Genomic DNA, 13,860 nt, shown 5'->3' with positions numbered 1-13,860 from the left:
ACCATAGTATTGTTTGCATGCTTGTAGCTTGTAAAACCACAAAAGCTGGAAACAATATGAATATATTTCATTAACAATTAGTTCATAGTTTTGTCACATCGCATATTGTAAAAATAAGTAGCTGATTCTTAGTGTTGTATAGATGATGCAAGTATATTGCAATAAATGTTTGTAGACCACTGTGTTGTGAATTTAATGGGTCTCAAACATTTTCTTTTCATTACCACAAACAAGCAGTATTTTTTTTTTTAATGAGCCGGTCCTACATCCCCACCACCGACCAGACGGAACATCCACTACGCTTAATTTTTCATATTTCTCTTCATTAAATCAAAAATCCATGTGCATACTGCTCTGTTACAGAGCTATAATCAGAAAAACACACAGAATTCACATCAACCTTTATTCAATTTTGTACATTTTGGTCAGGTTAAGGTCAGCATACAGCACAACAGCAGCGTAGATATAAAATAGCTTGCTCAACATATTTTGTATGATGCACAATTGAAATGATGAGGAGGAGCAGAGATTCCTGTTTTACAAAGGCCAGCAGGAAAACACCGCAGGAAGTTTACAAACGCAGCCAGGTTCTCGAGGAAGAGTTACTGGCTGACCTGAAAATAGAGACGCATGTGAGTGAATTCATATTAAACTGTTAGTGCATAATTCTTACGACTTCATTTTAACAAAGCTATTTAGTAAATATGAAACGTAAACATTTCTACGGCTGGAAAATATTATACACATGCAGTTAAGGACCTAGCCTATTATAACTTAACTTTTACCTATAGCCAAATTTACCTCCTGTGAGGGGCCTGGGGTAAACATTTTAAAAACCAGTTCCCTAGAAGCAAACCAGTAATCTAGAGCTGGAGACAATTTGGCAAGTTTGCAAAAGTTTTAGTATCACCTTTTTAAGTATGAATATTTTGAGTTATTAACTATTCTGACATATATAATTTTGGAGTTTTTTAAAGTTGGTCAAACAAATATGGGTATAGTTTATTCTTTCACTGATAGTTTAAACACTGAGCAAGCAATACATTATTAAAGAAATAACTTCACAGCCATATAGTATACTGTACTATATAGTAGTAGACAATGATGGAAAAAATGTACCTTACACCGAGGTTTTCTGTGTGTTAGTTGACTCAAATAAATCGAGCAAGTTGATAAAACGCAACTTTACAAGTAATGATCTCAGTAAACTAACATAATTAAATATGATTTGGGGACGGGGTGCTTCTTAAAGACCAGAGCCCACAAGATGGAGAATTGTACTTTAGTGGTGTATATTTTAAATATATTTGAATAATTTGATTTAACTATTTCTTGTGTTGTCAATCAAATACAATATCCTTCTAGGCCTTGTGTACTATAGTCATTGAGTGTATGAATATATTGTTTGGTTCAGGAGGTGAAATGTGACGCTCTATATTAGTAGTTTACAACAGAAACAGTTTCTTGGTTTGTGGGTCACCTGGTGTGAGAGGGATTTTTTTTCCTGATGCCTTCAGGACCACCTGTAGATCGTGGGGCTTAGCGCTGCCATCGCTCCTTGTCTGTTTCCTCAGTATGATACAAACTTCATCTTTCCTCAGCAGCCAGTCCATCTGATTCCCAAGGTAGTTCACACCCCGAAGACAGAGCTCAGAAATGTCATTGGGAAGAATTGGGGAAAAGGCCAAACATTCCTTCTGAACTCTGGTAAAAAAAACACACAAAAAAACAGAGACAAACTGTAACACTGTGTACGTGCTGTGTTCGTTCTGAGGTGTTTCTTCATAGTGTGTTACCTGAAGCCAGTGTAACCAAACAGCACAGCTTGCAGGAATCCTCCCATACCCGTGAGAAAGTTGACTGCACCAGAGCCATCTGTTGATTCACTCCACACCTGAGAGGAGAGGTAATCACACAAACACTCAGTATTCAGATCAGAGTTTAACTACTAGTACTAATATAAGTATAAGTATACTGTGGGTGTGAGAGTCAGAGGGATACCTGGAACGGGCCCTGAATGTTGCTGAAGCACTTTTCAAGTAAACGTTGGGCTCTCTCAGCCTCCCCCAGCTCCAGCCAGCCGATTGCAAACATCCCCTTAAAGGTAAGAAAAAATGAAATAAAATTACATGAACCAAAAGCATTGATTGAAGTCACCCACATATAATAAGGACAGTAAATAAGTACATAAATGTATAAGTACAATCAATTTCATTTCACTTTATGATACTAAACTACATTTCAGAGCGGTATTTTGAAGTTTTACGACATTTATCTGTCGGTAGTTACTTTACAAATAAAGAATTTACAAAAAACTTAAAATTCATAAAATATAAAAAATGTATTATCGAATAAAGAATAAACCTCTCCTCACCAGATACTTCACATAGATCAGTATTAATAACCAGAAAATACAAGATACCACACTGACAGCCACCATTAAATAAGTGTGTTTACCTTTGGTAGTTTAAAGTAAAACCAATGTATGTGTCTATAAATTGCACACAGGTGTCAGCTATGATATAATGGTTTATCCCAAATATATGTAAAACATTAACACAGAAGTAGAAATTACTCATTAAATGTGTTAACTAACACAGTAATATCGTCACATATACCTAGTTTGCATCAGTATTGAGTTGAGATTGTGTGTCACTGCACACATTTGAAAGAGGACACAATCAATTTAAGTTAAAAGTTCTATAGCATCACTTTAAGTGCATATTGCTGTTGATATATAATTGTAATATCTAATAAAGTTAACCACATTACTACACACTGTGTCTTACCCATGTCATCGCTGGACCTTCAGGGTCTGTCACTGGCTCGTACGCCTCTAGATCATTCCTTCTGATCTCGGCAGACATTGGCAAACCAAGAGGATAACCCAGCATCACCGTGTCTGCCTGCTTCACTGGTTGACCTGTGAGAGGTACAACAGACCGTCTGATGTGAAGTCACAAGCACTCAGTATATTCTGAAGTGGGTAAGAGCCAGAAAGGTACAAAAACAAACCTTTAACGTAGCCATCGAACTCAGGGTGATACTGGGATTCTGTGTCAAACGGTATCTTGATGTGCTCGGCCACTTCTTTCCATTCCTTCGGTGCAGGGTGTTGGAGGAGATCGGCCAACTCTAGAGCAAACTGCAGACTGACACATGACTAACGTTTTGTATTATTAGTATTAACAAGTTCATATGCAAAGAAGGGAAATTCTGAAAAACCAGTACCTGAATTTTGCCACTGTGTTTGTGAACACAGAGTTGTTGACATCGTAGTAATACTCATCAGGCGGCATTACACCTAAACAGGGCATCAAAAAGAAATGCTTCATTAAGTTGTAAAAAGCATATTCGATGACATTTCATGATTATTAAACAGTTAAGTTAGACACAAGGTGTATCATCTATTTAGGTATTCAAAATTTACCATTTAAATTGACCATTTCAAAATCCATGATTATACTGGAGAAAAAAAAGTTAATCAACACAAATAGAAACTTTAAGATATCAGATATTACCAACTAAAAAAAAAACAAATAAAGCAAATAAAATAAAAAGGTGTCAACATTTAAAAAGCCATTTATAAATTACGTTCTGCTTCATTGTAGACGTCTTTTGGTGAGTCTTTTGGCATTACCCCTGATGGCGCTGCGTGAGTGGCAGCCTGTTACAGCAGCTCTCACTTTTCGTACCTCTTTTAGTGTGTAAATAGTGTTTTTAGTGTATTTTTGTTGTTGTTTTTTTTACTACATTGACACTTTAAGCAAGTGCGCAGCTATGGATGTTCACATTTTAACATTCGTAGTTTGCTCCTTGCTGTTTTCGGCACTTTTTGGTGTGGCTGTGGGAAACTCACTCGACCACGGCTCCCCATTCAACCACGGCTCCATTGTTTACACCTGGGATCAGCTGTTGGGCCTGCGCCACACACCCCTTCTCTGCGCGGAGCGGCCGGAGATCCCCGAGGAGTTACGGAGGAGGAGAAGAGGATGCAGAGCGGGAGTGAAGCGCAGGGAGCGGAAAAGACGGTTTAAACCATGTTTACCGTCTGTCATCATGGGGAATGTAAGATCTCTCCCAAACAAGATGGAAGAGTTGACGGCGCTGACCCGACTGCAGAGGGAATACTATGGGGTGCCGTTTGTCAAGCAGCTCACGCTGAAAATAACAGCAACATTTTGTCACATTTAGCTTCAAACCATGTTTAAAAAACTTGTGTGAATTTTTGAGTCACTTTTTTGCACATTTACAACAATATTTGTCAACTTGGAGATATTTTAAATATTTAAATCCAAATGTTAAATGTTACACTTAAATGTTAAATGTTAAATCTAAATGCTAAATCTAAATGTTAAATTTAAATCTAAATGTTAAATTTAAATTTAAATATAAATGTTAAATCTAAATGTTAAATTTAAATCTAATTGTTAAATTTATATCTAAATGTTAAATCTGAATCTAAATATAAATGTTAAATCTAAATGTTAAATCTAAATCTAAATGTTAAATCTAAATTTAAATGTAAATGTTTAATCTAAATGTTAAATTTAAATATAAATGTTAAATTTATATATAAATGTTAAATCTAAATATAAATATAAATGTTAAATCTAAATGTTTCGGGTGAAACTAAATATTTAGCTAATATGCAAATTCAAATGCCGGTTACAGGAAGTAGTAACAAAATAAAAGCTTGAGGAAGTCAGAGTGTGTTTATTACGGAGCCCCCCAGGGGACACGGGGGAAAATGAGGATAGCAAAATGACTTTTGCGAGATCCCGAGAAAGTTTAGGACAATGTACATCCGGGTATCTCATAATAATGACATATTAAGTCATTATCATGAGATACGGGTTGTGGGCGGGGCGCCACAGAGCAGGGGACAGCCGCCCTACTCGCGGAAGTGGGCGACTGTGCATCGATACAGAGACATAACAGGATCGATCCATGTTTTCTGCTCCGTTCATTGTCTTAGCGATGTGCTGCCGCTGAATCATTATAACCAGCGCTGCTCCAGCATCAGAACAGACGCTCATTAAAAGTCCGGTCGCCCTGTGTGTGTCTGTGTCTGCTTCCGCCTCACTTCCCTCTGTCCCACGCTCGCTTTACACTTTAACAATAAACACCAGCGCTGATCACAAGTTATAAGGACACGTACAGGACTGATGTTTACTTTGTGTTTGTTTGAGCTCATGAAACACACGTTTAAACACCGTGTGCACGTAGTCCCCGCTCCACACAACACGAGCAGAACGTGACGCGCAGTCAGGACTGACAGCGTTAAAGTGACGGAGCGATCCGAAGTCATGATCGGTCATCATCGGATAATAACTAAAAAATACATGTGATTATCAGTTTTAGTGAAGAGGAACAGAGACAAGCATACACCCCCCCAACACACACACACACAAACGCACACAGCCCACACACACACACACAGTCTCCCATGACAGACCCTGCAGTCAGTATCTCATTATTATGAGATAGTATGAGATCATAACATCAGTCCTGTAGGTGTCCTAATAACTTGTGATCAGCGCTGGTGTTTATTGTTAAAGTGTAAAGCGAGCGCCGGACAGAGGGAAGTGAGGCGGAAGCAGACACAGACACACACAGGGCGACCGAACTTTTAATGAGCGTCTGTTCTGATGCTGGAGCAGCGCTGGTTATAATGATTCAGCGGCAGCACATCGCTAAGACAATGAACGGAGCAGAAAACATGGATCGATCCTGTTATGTCTCTGTATCGATGCACAGTCGCCCACTTCCGCGAGTAGGGCGGCTGTCACCTGCTCTGTGGCGCCCCGCCCACAACCCGTATCTCATAATAATGACTTAATATGTCATTATTATGAGATACCCGGATGTACATTGTCCTAAACTTTCTCGGGATCTCGCAAAAGTCATTTTGCTGTCCTCATTGTCCCCCGTGTCCCCTGGGGGGCTCCGTAATAAACACACTCTGACTTCCTCAAGCTTTTATTTTGTTACTACTTCCTGTAACCGGCATTTGAATTTGCATATTAGCTAAATATTTAGTTTCACCCGAAACATTTAGATTTAACATTTATATTTATATTTATATTTAACATTTAGATATAAATTTAACATTTATATTTAAATTTAACATTTAGATTAAACATTTACATTTAAATTTAGATTTAACATTTAGATTTAGATTTAACATTTAGATTTAACATTTATATTTAGATTCAGATTTAACATTTAGATATAAATTTAACAATTAGATTTAAATTTAACATTTAGATTTAACATTTATATTTAAATTTAAATTTAACATTTAGATTTAAATTTAACATTTAGATTTAGATTTAGATTTAGATTTAACATTTAACATTTAAGTGTAACATTTAACATTTGGATTTAAATATTTAAAATATCTCCAAGTTGACAAATATTGTTGTAAATGTGCAAAAAAGTGACTCTCAAAAATTCACACAAGTTTTTTAAACATGGTTTGAAGCTAAATGTGACAAAATGTTGCTGTTATTTTCAGCGTGAGCTGCTTGACAAACGGCACCCCATAGAATACAGGGAATGCAGCCTCATGTGCTTCACAGAGACGTGGCTGACTGATCTTTCTCCGGACTCACACGTAAATCTGGACGGCTTCCAACTCGTACGAGCGGACCGAAAAGCAACGGAGTGCGGTAAGAAGAAAGGAGGTGGGATCGCTGTGTTGGTTAACGATAGATGGTGCCACCCGGCACACACCAGCGTCAAGGAGATGCTCTGCACCAGAGATTTGGAGCTGTTAGCGGTCAGCATGCGGCCATACTATCTCCTGAGGGAGTTTTCACATGTTATTGTTGTGACTGTGTACATCCCCCCCCTCGGCGGTCGCTGCTGTAGCTTCAGATCGGATCCACACAGTTATCTCGCATCTTCAAAGCCAGCACCCCCAAGCCCTCCTCCTCATCTCCGGTGACTTCAACCATGCCCCTCTGTCCTCTGCTCTTCCCACCTTCACCCAGTACGTGAACTGCCACACTAGAGACAATAAAACTTTGGACCTAATGTATGCAAACATCAAGGATGCATACACCTCATCCCCCCTCCCCCCGCTTGGTCGCTCGGATCACAACCTCGTTCACCTCGTCACGGACTACACCAATGTGGTGAATAAACAACGACCTGTGAAGTGGCCTGTTAAGGAGTGGTCCGAGGAGACCAGTGCCAGGCTCAGAGACTGCTTCGAGACTACAGACTGGGAGGCACTCTGCAGCCCCCATGGCACTGACATTGACAGCATGACCCACTGCATCACGGATTATATTAACTTCTGCGAGGAGAACACTGTGCCCTCCAAGCTGGTACGGTGTTTTCCCAACAACAAACCCTGGGTGACCCCCGAGATAAAGGCCCTGCTGAACGAGAAGAAGAGGGTCTTCAGATCGGGGGACAAAGAGGAGCTGCGCAGAGTCCAGAAGGAACTCCGGCTGATGATCAGGAAGGGGAAGGACAGCTACAGGAAGAATCTGGAGAAGCGGCTGGAGCAGAACAACGCCAGGGACGTTTGGAGAGGGCTGCAGACCATTGCAGGCCACGGAAAAGGTGTGGGAAGACAACAACCCAGCGGGGACAAGGACTGGGCAGATGAACTGAATCTGTTCTTCAATAGATTTGATTCCCCCCCCCCTGCCCCCTCTTCACACCTCTCCTGGCCAGCCCCCCCTCCCCCTCCCCTCCTCAGCCTGCCACCTTCGACACCTGACCCCCACCAGCCAACCCCCACCCCATCTCCAGATCATCATCCCCCCTTGAGACTCTCACCACTCCTCACCCCCACACCCCCACCCCAGTCATCCTCCACCCCCCTCTCTATAACAGATGATCAGGTGAGAAGCCAACTCAAGAAGATCAAGGCAAGGAAGGCCCCGGGCCCGGATGGTATCAGCCCAAGACTGCTCAAGGACTGTGCTGACCAGCTCTGTGGTGTGATCAGGCATTTGTTCAGCCTAAGCTTGAGCCTGGAGAAAGTCCCAGCCCTGTGGAAGACCTCCTGTGTGGTCCCGGTGCCGAAGACGCCGCGCCCCAAGGAGCCTAACCACTTCAGGCCAGTTGCCCTGACTTCTCACCTGATGAAGACGATGGAGAGGATTATCCTGAGACACCTACGACCGCTGGTGGGCACACAGCTGGACCCCCTGCAGTTTGCTTACCAGCCTGGGATTGGGGTGGATGACTCAGTTACCTACCTGCTGCACAGATCCCTGCTACACCTGGAGGACAGCAGGAACACTGTGAGGGTCATGTTTTTTGACTTCTCAAGTGCATTCAACACCATCCAGCCTTCACTGCTCAAAGTGAAGATGGAGAACGTGGGAGTGGACCAACACCTGGCTGCATGGACAACGGATTACCTCACCAAGAGACCACAGTATGTGAGGCTCCATCACTGTGTGTCTGACGTGGTGCTCTGCAGCACAGGTGCCCCTCAGGGTACGGTGCTCTCCCCTTTCCTCTTCACCCTCTACACCTCCGACTTCACCCACAACACCACCCACTGCCACATCCAGAAGTTCTCAGATGACACAGCCATCGTTGGATGTGTTCCTGAGGGGAATGACATGGAGTACAGGGCGGTCATCACAGACTTCGTCAGCTGGAGTGAGCTCAACCAGCTTTAGCTGAACACCAGCAAGACGAAGGAGATGATCGTGAACTTCCGGAAAAAAGCATCCAACTTAACACCTGTGAACATCCAGGGATTGGACATAGAGGTGGTGGAGAACTACAAATTCCTGGGTGTTCACCTCAACAACAAACTGGACTGGTCCGACAACACACATGCCCTCTATAAGAAGGGCCAGAGCCGCCTCCACCTGCTGAGGAGGCTGAGGTCCTTCGGAGTGTGCAGGGCTCTCCTCAGGACTTTTTATGACTCTGTGGTGGCTTCAGCAATCTTCTACGCTGTGGTCTGCTGGAGGGGGGGTAGCACGGACAGAGACAGGAGCAGGCTCAACAGACTGATAAGAAGAGCGAGCTCTGTCCTGGACTGTCCTCTGGACTCCATTGAGGAAGTGGGGGACAGAAGGATGTTAGCCAAGCTGGCGTCCATCATGGGCAACACCTCTCACCCCCTACATGACAATGTGGGGTCCCTGAGCAGCTCCTTCAGCAGCAGACTGTTACACCCACAGTGTAAGAAGGAGAGGTTCCGCAGGTCCTTCATCCCGGCTGCAGTCAGGCTCTACAACACCAGCACCACCTGATAATGTTGTAGTCCCTGTCTATTATCTTTATCTCCACTCAACCTCTCACCATAGCTGTATTTGTATTTTTATTTTTCTTATTTATTTTTTATTTTTTTACTCAGATCACTACTATGCACAATAATATTCAACACTTTACATCTATATTTATATCATGGTCACTTATAATGGTTACATTGCAATATTTATATTTTCCTTTATACTATCTTGTAGTATTATTTATATTATGGTCACTTACTTTTAATTATTTTTTCTGTATCATGGTCACTACTGTTGCAATATTACTTATAATACTTTTGTTTTCATTACAATAACACTTACATCACTCCACTTTCTCCCCAGTACCTGCTTTTGCACAGTGTCTGTTTTGCAGGTTGTTTTTGTTTTCTGTATATTTTTACTCTCATTCTGTGTAGTTTAGTAGTGTATATATTTTGATCTTTCTTTTTTATTGTTGCTTCGGCACTGTTATTTAAATTCTGTTTTTCTCTTTTTTGCTGTAACAAGTGAATTTCCCCGTTGTGTGGATAAATAAAGAAATCTAATCTAATAGAGATAGTGAGTTTTTGCGATGGCAAATAAGTTGCATTTTGCTTTTATTAAAGAATTCTCCGGATAGCAGTGTCAAACTAAACACATTCTCTCCGTGTATTATCTTTCTACTAATGCTCTTTACCCAGGAGATGGTATTTCTGGTCCTCAGGGCTCCATGTTACTCTAGAAACCCAGTAATCAGCCACACCATATATCACCTCACTGCCCTGGGCCTCTCTGAACATGGACAGATCCTGTAACAAAGAGCTCAGTTAACACTTTCACTACGGGGTGAGACCATGTGATGCTGTGAGGGGATGAAGGAGTCTACCTCACTGAGGTAGAGATAGTGTTGGAAGGCCAGGGTGACGTCTCCATTGATGTGAATCTCTTGGTTTCCATAGATGTCCTCTGGACACACCTCCCGCCCTGACACAGCACTCTCCCATGGGAACTTTATTCCCTGTAATGATGTTTAGATTTTGAATCGTTTTTTTCTCTGCTAGCCTAAATATTTGATGCTTATGTGTTGTTAATACAGCTTTGTAGGTTAGTGTTAATTATCTATAATTATTTGATGGTACAAAAACAGGGTCAAATGTCATGATTGACAGCTGAGACTGATGGGTGGGACCTCGATAAAGCGGCTCCACGTCACGATCACTACTACACAGATTCGGGCTCCAAAATGACATCATCAGCGCACGATGGCAGCTCTCATCTTAAATATTTTGTCTTCACTTTTGTACAGTGGGACGAAGAGGAAATACATTATACATCTTTTTATACAGTCATCTGTTCAAATCATAATTGGTACTTGGAATATAGTAATTAATATGCTGATATGGGAAAATATTCTCGTTGGTTTCTTTGCCATGAACACTGTCCTCAGAACTGCTCCCAGTATGAAACCAGCTCCTGTTTTTTCCTTCACTGAACATATGTTAAGCTCTGTGTGTGTGTGTGTGTGTGTGTGTTTATCTAGTGAGAGCACAGTGAGCTTTTAGTGAAGGCAGAAGGGCTGCGATGTGTGATTCTGATCATCGTCATCATACCTTGTACCCTTGCTTTTGGGCATTGACTTTAGCGCCATCTATAGTCCTCACCCTGTACTCCAGCACAGATCGGGCTAACTTGGGGTAGAAGAGGGCGATCCCAGGATACATCCACATGTCCTGTCACAGGAGTCATCAGAGTCATCGGGTGATACATTAATCACACGATAAATCAAAATAACATGTACGTAGGCATAAACTGCCACCAGCCTTACCTGGTCCCAGAAAACATGGCCCCAGTAGTCCTGACCATCCCCACCATTAGACAGCCCGCCTGGACTGACTCCCCCAAAAGAGCTGGAGGTGTCATGTATGGAGGGGAAGGCGCTGAGGAGGTAGAACATGCAGCCGATCAGAGCCTTGCAGAGGCTCTCTGACCCTGACACCTCCACCTTGCTCTGGAGCCACAGCTCCTTCCAGGCCTCCTCGTGAGACGGACGCAGGTCGCCAGTCGCAATCAGATTTAGACCCTCGTCGAAGTTGGCCTGAGCAGAGTTTAAATCATTGGCCACCACCAGGATGAAAGCCCAGCGAGCCTGGCTCTGCTCTGGAAGCAGCGTCAGGGTCTCAGGTATGGAGGTCCAAATAAGGTGAACTGTGGCACAGGAGCCTCCAGAGAACTCAGCAGCGGACGTCTGTCCATGGATGTGCCTGGAAGAGGGGACAATAGACACCATATAAGATCACACTCATACTAAACAGAAAAATTTAGTATCAAATTTTACTTGTATTTTATAAACCGTACCTTCCTCCTTTATAATCAGGGCCAGACTCAAAAACAATGTCTTTGCTCTGAGGTGTGAACGAGCTGACTAGCTTAACAGTAACTGGCTCCTCTGTCGTCACCTGCCGCACCAATGAAACCTCCATCACCATCAGGTTGGGGTAGTACCGATGGGAATACAAAGACTGTGAGGCAGTAACTCTGGCTGAGGTCAGAGTGTGAGTGAAAATGCCTGAACGAGAAAACAAGATAGTTAACAGTGATGCATCTTCTCAACTTGAGATCAGCAGGGACACAGATGGTTTTCCAACTAGAGGTCCTCACCTGTGTTTGTGTCCAAACTGTATGAGTGCTGGGCAGGTTCCTCTGTCTCAGCTTTAACGGCCAGAGGGCAGGGGACATCTGCCCGGTGGCAGCGTCCGCCCTCCCCGTTGTACACGCCGCCCATGTGCATGATGTTGTTGTACACCCTCCAGCCCAGGAGCCCGTTGGCCAGGGGAGGGAGGAAGCGCCGGTCACTGGGCAGATGGTCAGTGGAGAAGATGTAAGGGTCTGAATGGCAGGACATGGCGAGGAGGGGGTTTCTGATGGGAGTCTTTTCCAGGGCAGTCAGGGGTCGATGAGAGGGTCCCAGGAGATGATGAATGTGCAGTTATTTTACTCACTGTGGGGCATGAGAACATTTCTATTTTGACAGCAGTTTTCTATTTGCACTATTATTCCCCTTTACTGAGATAACATAATATATTCTTGCACATACGCAGGTGAGAGACATTCTGTAATTTCTTTGAATAGACACACACACACACACATTTTTAACATGTTCCTGCTGGTAAAGTCTATTTGTAGATTGTGTACTTTGACAGTTGGGTGTCACACAACGGGTCTAAACGTCCTCCTGAGACACTGCGCAGAAAGCTGGAGTGAAAATTAGCCACTCACTAAACAAATACAGAAATTCCCCAAATCCAATCACTGCATTAATTTTTCCTTCTTATTTAACCATGTCTGAAATGTGGTTTACTTTGAAGACATGAATTGGACAAAATAAAAATAAATACACAGTTAAAAGTCAGTCTAAACAGCCGCAGGCCTCTACACACATCCATCAGAATCCCCTCTACCACACTCCTACAGTGGGGATGTGTCAGTCTCACATGAGCAGGAAGAAGCATCTGATCCTGCAACAAAGACAAAAAAAAAAAGAGAGAGAAAAACTAATCTGCTGGAGTTCCCAAACCGCTTGTTCTTGACACTTTAACCTTCAAAACACAGCTGATGTGCTGTATTTACTTTTGTTACAGTTCATATTTAGACAAAGCAAAGAAAATCAACTTCCAAGTTGGTCGAGTATCATGAGTGTGGGAGGTCCTGAAGCTCAGGGGCTGTACGGAAAACCTGGACCTGACCCTTGGTCTGCTGGAAAACATGGAATGGAACAATTTGAAGGATGAGGCACAGGCTGTGCAAAGGACATCACCACTTCATACCTAACACACTAATTTCCTTCTGTCTAAAATCAAATCACAATATGTAAGGTTAAAAAGCTTCTTCTACATAATAAACACACCGATTTGTGTGTGTGTGTGTGTGTGTGTGTGTGTGTATGTCTGTGTGTGTGTGTGTGTGTGTGTGTGTGTGTGTGTGTGTGTGTGTGTTGGCTGGTTGGTTTAAACAGCCATGTCTCGTTCCAGGTGGAAATATCTGCCACCTCATACTTACTTACTTACATATTCATAATGAAAACAGCCCCTTGGCGGAGACAGGAGAAATAGTCTCCAGGTCACAGTGAGAGTGTTTACATGTTCATCCCTTCTTTCCAAGAATCACCACGTCACTCTCTCCAAAATAAATCATGTCATCCCTCTCCGGCTCACCGCTCGCTCCATAAATTCTCCCTCGTGGTTTTTTATATTAGATATTAGATAATTATTTTACTCTTACCCACAGTGATGTCTCCTTCTTGCTGCCAGACAGTTAAACGGATACATTTTATAATTTACATTTCTATTAACTTTTGGTGGTTGGTTGGTTTCTTGTTTGTTCAATGTATAGTCCGTTTTTTGTGTCTCTTTTATGAGAACACAAGCAATAGATATGTTATTGTTGTTCCATTATTACTGTAAATGGGGTTGAAGACAGGCTGTCCGTGTCCTAATAACTCATATGGGTGGAGGCTGAAACTATGTAATTTAATCTACTAATCTCTTCTAAAAGTCATGCATTCCCTCGTGTCCTATCATTTCACTACTGTTGCCGACCACTAACAGTGTAAAATGTCCAAGAAGAAATGCCTTTTCAAAAATGG

The 13,860-nt window shown here is 42.4% G+C and overlaps 1 protein-coding gene across 1 annotated transcript; it reads right to left on the bottom strand.

The window, feature by feature from the left end:
* Window positions 1–389: 389 nt before the first annotated feature.
* Window positions 390–12,885, bottom strand: pgghg (protein-glucosylgalactosylhydroxylysine glucosidase). Its single transcript, XM_061075985.1, has 14 exons — window positions 12,710–12,885; window positions 11,877–12,216; window positions 11,574–11,784; window positions 11,044–11,479; window positions 10,829–10,948; window positions 10,105–10,236; window positions 9,916–10,027; window positions 3,232–3,304; window positions 3,016–3,152; window positions 2,790–2,923; window positions 2,002–2,097; window positions 1,797–1,894; window positions 1,481–1,704; window positions 390–614 (listed from the first exon to the last, which is right to left on the bottom strand). The coding sequence occupies exons 2-14, from the start codon at window positions 12,118–12,120 to the stop codon at window positions 538–540; spliced, it is 2,094 nt and encodes a 697-aa protein (XP_060931968.1). The 5' UTR covers window positions 12,121–12,216; window positions 12,710–12,885; the 3' UTR covers window positions 390–537.
* Between the last annotated feature and the right edge of the window lie 975 nt (window positions 12,886–13,860).

The sequence above is a fragment of the Limanda limanda genome, chromosome 8 (genome assembly GCF_963576545.1).
Source record: "Limanda limanda chromosome 8, fLimLim1.1, whole genome shotgun sequence".
In the NCBI taxonomy this organism is placed as follows: domain Eukaryota; kingdom Metazoa; phylum Chordata; class Actinopteri; order Pleuronectiformes; family Pleuronectidae; genus Limanda; species Limanda limanda.
The sequence above is the reverse complement of the archived record's forward strand: the minus strand, read 5'-3'. Positions and strand labels throughout refer to the sequence as shown.